Source organism: Zootoca vivipara, chromosome 10 (genome assembly GCF_965207765.1).
Source record: "Zootoca vivipara chromosome 10, rZooViv2.hap1.1, whole genome shotgun sequence".
In the NCBI taxonomy this organism is placed as follows: domain Eukaryota; kingdom Metazoa; phylum Chordata; class Lepidosauria; order Squamata; family Lacertidae; genus Zootoca; species Zootoca vivipara.
The window spans coordinates 47,065,695-47,078,023 of NC_142593.1; the positions used below are offsets into that span (position 1 = coordinate 47,065,695).

Here is a 12,329-nt window from a genome sequence, read left to right on the forward strand (position 1 = left end):
GAAAAGTATATTCTTCAAATTGTCCAATGACTTTGTCATTGCTGGAGGCACACATTAATTCTGTAACAAATGAAGAATTGAACCAAATGGTCCCGTTTTCCCCATGGAAGTGTGGCTGACTTCAATCTTTTTCTTTCCCCAGATGCCCTGAATGGTGTGTTGACCCAGGGCATTCTTGGGGGGGCGGGCGGCAGGGTTTCTTGTAGCGGCTGCCATCCCTGCTCTCCAAGAACATTCCAGAGTGGGAGAACTTCGGGTATCTGAGAAAGAAAATGGCGACCACCAGGAAAAAGCTGCTGAAATCGGTTCTACTGCTAATGCGAACAGCGGCAAAATGAAATGGAGGGTGGGTGGGAAACTCATGAGCACTGGGGCCAAATTGAACACAACGAATGGACAGCAAAAGGAACATGAATATCCCAAAATGAGAAATGAAATGGATCATTATTTATTACACTAATTTATATACTGCTTAACATTTTTTTAAAGAAGTCAGAGCAGTGCACAACGTAAAACTACATTTGACATGAAAACTACATAAATAGTGCATGCAGCTAGGGTCGCACTTCAGGGGGGGGAGCCTTAAGCAAGTGACTGAAGCTTAACCCAGTTGCATACCTGCCAAGTTCCTGTCGGAGAAATAAGGGGTCAGACCGGAAGTAGCGGACCGGAAGTAGCGCTGCCGCCATTTTGGAACTGGGTGGAGCATGCTCAGAAGCGACTTTTGATGCTGCTTTGCCCAGTTCCAAAATGGCCACTGCGCCAGAAGTCGCACTGCAGCCATTTTGGAAGTGGGCAGAGCTGCATCAAAAGTCGCTTCTGAGCATGCTCCGCCCAGTTCCAAAATGGCCACCGCGCCAGAATAAACCGGGAAAAAACAAAAAAATCTGTTTTTTCAGCTGGAAACAGCTGGAAAAATGGGGGTTTCCCGGGGAATACGGGAGATTTGGCATCTATGCCCAGTTGGCATTTGCCTGATATCACTAGGAAGTGATCAGGCAGGAACATATAGGGTAAAGAGGTCCCTGAGATAACACGATCCCAAGTTGTTTAGGGCTTTGTATGCCTTGATGTGAACCTTGATTGCTAGTCATCCTCACAGTACAGAGGAGCATTGGCCTTGTTCATAAGTGGGATGGAAGACTGAGGAAGATGAGGGAGCTCCATGCAGAGTCACGGTGGATTTCAGCTTTGACTTAGGAGGGCAGACTTCAATGTGCAGTTGGGTTTTCCTGTCTATGTTTCCGTATTTGTCTTACTGGACTACGAACATCAAATTACATAGAAAAGTTGCTTTAGAATATTGGCTTTCAAACTCTCTTAACAGGGAGCCCTTTCTATAATGATTTATCTGACCAGGACCCCCTGCGTGATTTGTTCTGCATTTCTGTTCTTCGGCTTCCCGGAATATTTGGAAGTGAATTAAAACTGCCCACCGGCAAGAGGAAAACAGTAAAGCTTCTAGTGTGTGTCGTGGGGGGAGGGGTGAATCCAACTATAGACCATAAGTGCGAAGTTCCGGATTGAAAAATCCGGGATCAGCAGCGCCGCGGCACCGGAAGTCGCTTCTACACACTTCTGGACATGCGTAGAAGCGACTTCTGGCGCTGCGGACATTTGGAAATGGGCACAGCGGTGTCGTAAGTCGCTTCTGCGCATGTCCAGAAGTGCGTAGAAGCGACTTCCAGTGCCGGCGCGGCACCGGAAGAACATGGCCGCCGGCAGGAGCTCCGTAATCAGGGGGAATACGGGGTATTTTGCCATTCGGGACACCTGCGGGAAACAGTAAGAAAATACGGGGGGTTCCCGGGGAAAACGGGGTACTTGGCAGCTATGCTATTGACATGTCTAACTTATGTATTCCAATAGCTCCAAAATCCCCTGCAATGTGTAGAGGATTTGAGTTTCATGGCAGATGCTCAAATGAGTCATCGTGGCAAACGGGTCAGTGTGAAAAGTATTGTATGCCCTGAAGGTAGAAAATATGAAAAACTCAGCTAATAATAATAATAATAATAATAATAATAATAATAATAATAATTTATTTGTACCCCGCCCATCTGCCTGAGTCTCCCCAGCCACTCTGGGCGGCTCTCAATTGAATATTAAAACAATACAGCATTAAATATTAAAAACTTCCCTAAACAGGGCTGCCTTCAGATGTCTTTTAAACATAGGATAGCTGCTTATTTCCTTGACATCTGTTGGAAGGGCATTCCACAGGGCGGGTGCCACTACTGAGAAGGTCCTTATGTCTACTTTCCTGTAACCTCACTTCTTGCAATGAAGGAACCGCCAGAAGGCCCTCAGCACTGGATCTCAGTGTCCGGACTGAATGATGGGGGTGGAGACGCTCCTTTCTTATACTGTATGCTTCCTACTTTATCCTGTTGCTCTTTATTCTAATTCTTCCATTGCATTTCCTATGCTTTAAAGCAAATAATTTTCTTAACTGGCATTGTGTGCATAGTGGATGAGTTATTGTTGTTGTTGTTTATTATCTGAAGGCAGCCCTGTTTAGGGAGGCTTTTAATGTTTAATAGATTATTTCATTTCATTTTTCTGTTGGAAACCGCCCAGAGTGGCTGGGGAAACCCAGCCAGATGGGCAGGATATAAATAATTTATTATTATTGTTATTATTATTATTAGTCACTTGTCATCTGAATGCCTCCAAGTGACTTACAGTAAAGAAAAATATACAACTCATAATACCATGGGGGGAAGGGAGGGGGAGAAATCATATAGTTGTAAGCCCTTGACGATACACTTTTCAGAAAAATAAGTGCTAGTAGCTCTTTACTGTTTACCTCATTCCCAATAGGCATGAGTTCCATTGGCGTAACTGTGCTTTTTATTCAAAGAGTAGTTGAGAGCAGTGTCAGCTCACAGCTCCAAAATCTACCAAATGTGGAAATTCATATTCTTGGCAAATGTTAACTTTCACAAAAATGATACTTATTTTTCATTTCCCAAAAAAACTAATGGGCACTAATGCTAGACTCCTGACTCATCCCATCCAGTTTTTGAGAGAGTTAATTGGGCAAGAAAGGTTTGCTTTCTCCTTCAAAACCAATGAAATGCAAGTGTCTGTGTGGGTCCCCTATGTCCCAGGTGGTAGTAGCTGGTGCTTGACAGGAAATGAGGTTTATCCATTTCCTGTCTTCCATGACTAGAACTAACTGCAGAGTTTTGACTACTGGGAGTAGGGTAAAGTGCTGCGGTTTAAGTAATAATTTTACTGACTTAGGAAGCATGATAGACAACAAGGGTTGAGAGCCCTAAGGCTAGGTAATAATGAAGTTAAAATTCAGCTGCATTCTGCAGAATTCAGTTAGGTAGTTGATGTGTAAGTAAAACCTCACTCAAGGTTATTCCACTGGATCTCATTATTTTCCACAATTCTTCCCACTTGCTGTAGCCAACCTGGTGCACTCCAGATGTTGTGGACTACAACTCCCATCATCCTTAGCTATTGGTGATGCTTGCTGGGGCTGATGGGAGTTGTCATCCACAACATCTGGAGAGCACCAGGTTGGCTACACCTGTGGGCATGAAATCAAGCCTCTTAAAGACAACCCAAGCTGAAATAGCCCTCTCAAAAAACAATAACACAAAAAACCCACAATTCCCTAAAGTCTCAATTGTTTTTTCTTTACAACATTTGAGGTTGTCGTTGCAGAATATTTGCCAGACATTGTGGTGCTTTGTGAAAGGTTCCTGCCGGTCGAAACTGGATGCTGCGGCAGATGGAACGAGATGCGGTGAAAATAAGGTACCTGTCACAAGGAGAGACGAGAATGGGAAATTATGACTCGGTACCCGACTTTCTTTATGCTTCAAGAACACAATGCAAAACAAAGTGGCATCCTTATAAAACATCTTTCATTTGCTACATTTTGCATTCGGTCACATTCTTATTGTTGCCTTTCACTCTGAAAGGTTAACCATATCAGATGCTTTTTTCATTAAGTTATCATCTTACAACTGCATTTATATCCCCAGTCTGGAAGGCAAGGAAATTGCCTTCTTTTCAAATCAATGCCAGCTCCTTTGGCATTAGGAAGTTTGCATGCCTAGCTCCTGCAGATCAAATGAAAGATATACTTTTGGTGTTTCTCCATAGCACTGACAGCTAGATGACCTTCCTCTGAGCAAAGCAGAGCCAAGTCTCTAACCTAGCGATATCCCAGTAGCTGGGATAGTTCATTATTCTGAAATGTGTCCTGTGCATGATTTGCAGCTCCCATCATCTCCCCCAATTCACGGACTCATTACCATAACAAGCTCCCTGCTTCTTCAGAATACCCAAGTGGCTCGGGACTGATGGCATGTCATTTCTATGGAGTGATTCAGACATAACACCAAACCAGAAACACAGTTTGCTGTTGCACTGAAACCCAGCAAACAGTTGTGTTTCTCAAACCTGGATTAAACTGTAGCAGAGTATTCTCAGGGTCTAGTTATGCTTTCATTATACATGTAAATTATTATTATTATTATTATTATTATTATTATTATAGACATGCAACTTTTGTCTTACCCTGAACTGTAGGACTATGTGGTTTTGTTTTGATTTGCAAAAGACTTTAACACCATTTTGCCTGATGAAAATGTCTGAAGAATGCTGAGGTACATGTGACATCAAAGACCTCAGGATTTTTCTTCCTCAAAAAACAGCCATTGGAGTTCCATCACATACCACCACAAAGGGGGACCCAATTTTTTAAATGAAATTTGCACATGCTAATAAAGTATATGTATAAGTTCAAACTTGAACATAATTGCTGTAATTTAAATAGAAATTCAATGCATTCCACCATAGTAAGGAAGGCTGTAACTAGGTGACTCTGTGTGGGTCTGATATTGTGGGGGGAACCATTGATGGTCTCCCACTTCCCTTCCCATGGTGCCCTTAAACCCAATTTGGACTAGACAACATTTCACATACAGTGGTACCTCTGGTTAAGAACTTACTGTAATTCGTTCCAGAGGTCCGTTCTTAACCTGAAACTGTTCTTAACCTGAAGCATCACTTTAGCTAATGGGGCCTCCCGCTGCCGCCACCACGCAATTTCTGTTCTCATCCTGAAGCAAAGTTCTTAACCCGAGGTACTATTTCTGGGTTAGTGGAGTTTGTGACCTGAAGCGTTTGTAACCTGAAGCATTTGTAACCTGAGGTACCACTGAACAAGACTTCTCCAGACAGAGGACTGTTCTTTGTAAAGTTGACAGGTAAGCCCTGTGCCAATTCCCCCGATGCAAATCTCCTCTCACCACCTCCAAAGATGCTATTGACTGTGGAGGGGGAGATTTAGCAGCACAATGCAAGTTCCCTGTGCAATTCAAAACAGCTCTGGCAGCTCTGGCTTACGTGGGGGATTTGGTAGTGAGACACGGAGTTAAATCTTTTCCCTCTGCACCCAGCCTCAGTCTGAAATGGGCCCCTCCACGCTGGCTTTGCAGAAAAGAAAAGAAAAATTCTAGACTTCAGAGATTCTCCTGCTTCATACTGGTATATACAGCTGGCCCTGACTTAGAAATGCCTACAGTGTTCACTGAAAGTCACAAAAGCGGGAAGGTGATCTCTCTCTTAACACCAGTCTCCAGCAAGCTACTTTGAAAGAGATGTGTTGCAGTGTCAATAGTGTGTTTGGGGGTTTTCCCCTGACCCAATGTGTTTGCTGCTTTATTGTCTAGTGGTGCTTCACGGGGGAATGCATAACCGTAGGCAAGAGCCCCGAAGCAGTGAACGGCGCATGGGGTTCGTGGTCAGCGTGGTCACACTGCACACGGACCTGTGGGGCTGGAATCCAGACTGCGGAGAGACAATGCACTAGCCCAGAGTAAGTCTCATGCCTGGCGGTTTGCTTAACGTTCGATGTTTCAAAATCTTGAAACTTAAACAGCCCGGAAATAGGGCATTCTCGGTGGTGGCGTCTGCCTGTGGAATGCCCTCCCATCAGCTGCCAAGGAAATAAACAACTATCTGACTTTTAGAAGACATCTGAAGGCAGCCCTGTTTAGGAAAGTTTTTAATGTGTGATGTTTTATTCTGTTTTTAATCTGTTGGCAGCCGCCCAGAGTGGCTGGGGAAACCCAGCTGGATGGGAGGGGTATAAATAAATTATTATTATTATTATTATTATTATTATTATTATTATTATTATATCTAAAGCAAGGGTAGGCAGACTTCAAACTTTGCAAGAGGATCTACTTTGGGCATGTGTGGATTTTCTGAAAATGTGTCTCAGATTAATCTAACTCGCAGGGTTGTTATGAAGATTAAATGTGAGGAGGGAACCTACGTATGCCACTGTGAGCTCCTCGAAGGAAAGGCAGGGTTTAAATATAATAAACAAATTCTTGTTTTCGAAACCCCTTTTGTCGCTTCCAGGCCACAGTTTGGAGGGAAGTACTGCACAGGGGAGAGGAAGCGCTATCGCATGTGTAACATCAAGCTGTGCCCCAGAGCCTCACCCAACTTCCGTCAAATGCAGTGCAGTGAATTTGATACGGTTGCCTACAAAAATAAGTTCTACCAGTGGATTCCGGTGTACAACACAGGTAAGGTTAAATAGGTTGCACAACGCCTGTTTATTGGACTTTTGCTTTTTACCTGCGGGTTTCACTTTTGTTTTAAGCACCGTATTATTTTGATTGACGGGTTGCTTTGCAGATTGTAGTGTGAACCACTTTGTGAAAACCTATGGTAAAAAGCGGTCTGCAAAACTTTTGGAAATAAATGAAGAAAATAATAATTTTTTTTTAATACCCATTATTGATAATGAATTTTTCACATCATCTGGTAAAGTTTTTACGTTTGGATTTTGACCGTAAAACATTTGGATTTTTATAGTAAAACATCAAATGATAAAAACTCCCCTATACTGGGCTGCCTTGAGATGTCTTTTAAAAGTCAGGTAGTTGTTTCTTTCCTTAGCGTTTCTATGCCTAATTTTTCTTTCGTTTGATACACAATGGGGAACTGCACAGAGTTCTTCGGACTCTTGCTTTTAAGAGTTGTTAATCTGGTTCTGATCTGCACAGATAACGAAGACTTGCTATCTGCATTAGATCACCATTGAAATGAAAAGAGATTAGTATTATCTCTCAAGTCCACACTATACACTGAAAACACAATTAGTGTGTGTGCATCCCAGAACTTATTCCAGAGTACTCTGCAAAGCACCAGGGTCCCACAGTGAATTTGCATGCGTTCCTTAGCAAACAAGTACTGTAAATTGAAAAGGTTCTCTGAAAGTAGAAAGAGAGGGACACTATTGCTCTGTTAATTCTGAGATTCAAGCATCTTGCAGATAGTGCCTGCAGCAGTCACTCAAAATTCTAAATGTGTCCACGCACCTAAAAAAAAAGGTTGCTCACCCCTGCCCTATGATCACTGAATACTTTGCATACATCCCAACATTTAAGTGTCTGATTAAGTGATTAGCTTCACTTTGTACTAGCATTGGATAGCGCAAGAAATGGCTGGATTTAATTACATTGATTACACATATTGCCATGCTGCTCTAATGTCTGTATTGCAACTGCTGACACTTTGTTAAAAAGTACTTACTTATCGGAGAAGAAATGTCCTAAGATTTTATATTACAGGCCTGGCCTCTCCTTCTTAAAAATAAATAAATATTCAACACCTTGCTGGGAAACTGGAGGAGGGGAGTATTGTTATTTTTTTAGGAAGTTTGCTACTTTCACAGGAGGAATGTTGAAGCAGGTGTTGATTCATTCAGATATGTGCAATGTTTAAAGAATGATAATTAAAGCTAATTATCATGATAATTAAAGCTAATTATCATGACAATGAAAGCTAAGCCCAGTCAAAGCCTGGAGTACCAGGTAACCTTCTCTGCAATTCCTGAATACCAGCATGCCAAATCCATATAATTGTCCATTGATTAGTGTTGAGCCTGATCTAAAACACGCCCAGCCCGTTGACACAAAAAAGTCCAGTCTGTTTCCTGCTCTCTTCAGTGATTTCCACCGCTGCTCTTCAAAGTGGGGAAAACAGGCAACAGTTTTTTAATTGTTTAGCCTGCTCCCGTCAGTAATTTTCCTCCCACCACTTTCTTTTCTATGTTTGATTGCCGCAAAAATAAACCTCGTATGTATTCTAAATGCCACACATTTTCATTTAGTAGGTACACTGCTGGGAATGAACAGGAGGAGGTTGTTTCTGAAGGCGTTTACAAAAGTCTGTAAATATAGCAAGCTCTTATGGCCATTTGGGGAGCTGGCAGGATGCCTTCTTTATCTAAAGTGGCTGGTGTGGGGCTCATCCAAACTTGCCTTTTGCCCCGCACAAGTCCGCACTCTCCCTGTTCATAATTTCTTTTTGTGTCCAAGCTCTTCTCTTCTCTTTTCTTTTCTTTTCTCTTTTCTTTTCTGCCCCACTGCTTAACCGAGGAAAACCTGCTCTTCAACACCGAATCAAAACAAACAGCAATTCAGGTTTTCTGTGGGTTGCCATTTGTTCCGATTCAGCAGTAAAGAGGGGGTTTTCTCAGGGGAAGTGCCAGGGCAAAAAGAAAAGCACTCACACAGAGACCTGGAAAGCTCAGACCTACTCCTAGAAATGTGGAGCAAAGGTAAGCATGGGTGAGCCCTGGCAGTGACTCGCCAGAGGCAGGGTTCTCTCCCAGCCCTACCCCAAAGTCAGGAGCCGGAGTCAGGAACAGATCAGCAGTTTTAAAAAGTGTCAGTGAAGTTAACTCTTTATTCAAAGAAACAGTGCGAGCCTAGTGAGCACAGCATTCCTTCCCAGTAGGTCTTGCCCCAATGACGCAGTTGCAAGGTCTGAAGGTCCGCACCTTCCCACCTCTCTCTAAGGCTCCTTCCCCTGTTCCTTCCCCAGCAGACTAAGTCTCTGTCGTCTTGTCTCTCTTTGCTCTGCCCTCTTCATTCCTCTGTATGTTCTGGGAGACCATTGGGGAAGGGAGCTGGTCACAGCAGGAGGGGGAGAGTCCTTGGATTCTTCAGCAGCCTGCCTCCACCCTGCCTCTTGACCTCCCTCTGAGTCTGGACTGCCCTCTGCCACAGCCTCTTCCTGCTCACTAAGCCCTGTCACTTCTTCTCCTTCCGACACCTCCTCCTCCCAGTCTTTTCCCTCTTCTCCCTCTGACCACACTGTCATCTGTCAGGGGCTGGTCTGAATCAGAAGATGGGGGTATGCAATGGCAGGAAGATCAGCTTCTAACAGAAGAGGAGGGGGAATATCCCACAAAGCAGAGATACAGGCAGATTCCGAGATTGAACAGTTGAGCCAGGAACTGCCCAGCTTTGAGATAGTAGCTAAGCAACAGGAAGGAGGGAGGCAGCCAGGTGATACATCAATCGAGAGGTGGGGGGAACTCCCCCCCAAACTAGGAAGTATGAGCATGTCAGAGAACAAAGGAGAAGCAATAGGGGAGGGACTTCCTGTCGGCGTGCTTCTTGCTGCAGAAGTGTGGGGGTGGGAATCAGAGTGAGCGACTCCAGTCCTTGCAGAGAGATGCCGATCTGTATTCGCAACATGATACTGTAATAAAAAAAACTATAAATCTACCAGATACTTGTTAATTCTTATCGGTGAGCTACCAGGAGGGAGAGGGGAACTTCCATACTACATCTCACCACCAACCTCCAGGTTCTGAGCCTTTTCGCCCTGGGAATTCCCCGCTGGTGCCTCCATCACTCCTCTGCATCGAGCCAGTCCATGTGCCTGGGATTAAATTTGGGACCTTCTGCATGCAAGCCAAGGGCTCTGCCCCTGAGCTCTGGCCCATGCAGGAGGATTGTAGCAATGATCCCTCTAGCATGTGCTGCTCTCAGATTTCTGCCGCAAATGTCTCTTAATGGGAGGCAGTGTCTTACCATGGTACTTACTTTTAACTTTTCGATTTTTACTTGCAATGCAGTTGTGTGTGTCTATAGTAACTGATATAACTTTGGGGGTTTCCCTTCAGCGAATCCTTGTGAGCTACAATGCCGTCCTACGAACAACCACTTTTCAGAGAAAATGCTTGACGCTGTCATTGACGGTACGCCTTGCTTTGAAGGAAACAACAGCAGAGACATCTGTGTTAATGGCATGTGTAAGGTATTGGGTATGTTTCCTTCTTTGAACACTTCATGGGACTACAGATTTGGCCTCAAAGGGCCATCAGAGTCATAGTCTTAAATCCCTGTGCTGTTCTTTACGTTTGGGATCATTTTATCAAGCGATATCCTCAAAATTCATATTCCCTGATTTGAGGGTCGACAACAAGATCGGTGAGGGCCTAGGAGTTGGGGGCTGGTTAGAATGGGGAAGGGGGTTGGGGGCTCATGGATAGGGGTTGATATTGGGGCTGTATTCTGAATTAACTGAAGTTTCCAAATAATCTACAAAGGCAGCATTACAGTAGTTTACCCTGTGTATCCCAGATTACTTGTTTGTTTACTATTTGTACTTATAGCCAGCCTTTCCCCAAATGGTCCCAGAGTGGGTTACAAAGATGTCACAATTAAATCAAGTACAATTTTGTATTAAAATAATAAAATAACACCACACAGCAACCAATAACAACATAACAAAATGGCACCATAGAACAGCAGTGCACAACAGGAGGACAAATATCCACTCAACCAAAAGGCTGAGTCGAGAGAACATGATATTGATGTGAAAAGTGTTTCCTGTTGGTCAGGAATTTGAGAAATGACCACTGCTGTAATAAACAGTTGGGTCTGTTTGCAAGTTTTCTTTGTGAACTGCCTTGAGCAGTAACAGCATGGCATGGTCAATCCGCTTTTCCTTATCCCAGAAATCCATCAGGGGCTAGATTTGGTGGAAATTGGCCTTCAGCAACGGTAGTTACAAAATATTCCTAGGCTGGGCATGAAAAGAGCTATTCTCGTATGATCCCAGGCAACAGCTTTGATAATGGCCCAGCTAAGCGAGTCTTTTTTATCAATTGTCACTTCTGAGCCACTATGACCTTTGAAAATTCACTCATCGCTACAGATGATGACTGTTCCAAGTCACAAGAAGAAAAGGTTCCAATCTGTTTCCCCCCCCCCCCCCCAGTGAGATGCCTTGACACATCACTTTGGAAGGCTCTTCATAGGGCAACACTAATTTTGTTCTGTTTTGCACCGTTCTGGGGCGTTGTGCTTTGCAAAATGTTCAAGAAGCCAAAAGCGCTTATGTTCTAATAGAATTTCGATAGCAGCTTGCTCAAGATCCCTTGAAACAAATGAATTTGATATTTGGGTGAGTCAATAAGCCACATAAACTATTAATCCAAGTTAAACTGGATGGCTTTAAAAGAGGGTCGGGCAAATTAATGGAGGATAACACGATCACTGGCTGCTGGACATGATATCTATGCTCTGCTTCCATGGTCAGAGAAAGTCATTCTTCTGAATAACAGTCGCTGGAAGCCACAGGAAGGGAGAGTGCGCTTGTGCTCTGTTTCTGATTTCCCACAGACATCTGGCTGCCCACTGTGAGAACAGAATACTGCACTAGAGGGCCATTGGCCTGATCAAGCAGACTCATTCTATGTTCTTACAGGAACCGATTAGTCAATAAATACAAACTACTTGCATTTGTCAGCCAACAGTATCAGGGACATTGTTAAGCACATGAAACACTTTGGACACACAAGCCCGTAACACAGATTTGTGTGTATGTGTGCATGAATTTGTCCATATTTATAGTTCCACAAGGTGGTTCTTAGTTTTCACATATATTTAAGGGTCTTCAAAGATGGCATCTGTGGCTGCCTCACACAATGCCAGCTGATTAAGAAGTTGCAAGTAGTTATACGAGTGTCTTTGAGGTCCACGAAAATTGCCCTTTGGTGTCTGCTGCAGAACTGGTGATTAAGAAGTGTCAGCGTTTTAATGGGCAGAGCCAGTTGCTGAGCTCCAGGGAACAAAAGGACGTTTTGTCAAGTGTCAAAATGAAGGATAAACGTGTTCACTACTGATAGCCATTCAACCTGCCACAAATGCAGTTTGATATCATCAAGATGTACAGATATGGAAATGTTACAGCTGGAAATGAAAACGAATTCAGAATACAGGTGGAGATACAGAGAGATAGCATAGAGCAGTACTTTGCCATCCTTTTTCTTTTCTTTTCTTCTGTTTATGGCTCTTTTTGCATCCCCTCATATTATCTGGGTAGCTGGGGCAGAAAAACATGGTTGTCACAAATTACAGCTGAGCAGGGAGGAAATCCTCTTTACCTTTTGTGATGGCTGCTTCAGGGCCAAACTAGATGTTATGTGTTTGTCACATGTTTCACTCCTGAATGCAATATTTTTCTTTCACAGGGGTCGAGGG

General features: G+C 43.6%; 1 protein-coding gene across 1 annotated transcript in view; it reads left to right on the plus strand.

Annotated features, from left to right (window-relative positions):
* The window catches only part of ADAMTS12 (ADAM metallopeptidase with thrombospondin type 1 motif 12), a 123,482-nt gene that overhangs the window by 86,314 nt on the left and 24,839 nt on the right, over window positions 1-12,329 (plus strand). Inside the window, exons 10-13 of the mRNA XM_035100561.3 lie at window positions 3,682-3,774; window positions 5,700-5,845; window positions 6,397-6,566; window positions 9,965-10,098. Coding sequence (XP_034956452.3) covers window positions 3,682-3,774; window positions 5,700-5,845; window positions 6,397-6,566; window positions 9,965-10,098 — 543 coding nt within the window. The remainder of the gene's footprint in view (window positions 1-3,681; window positions 3,775-5,699; window positions 5,846-6,396; window positions 6,567-9,964; window positions 10,099-12,329) is intronic.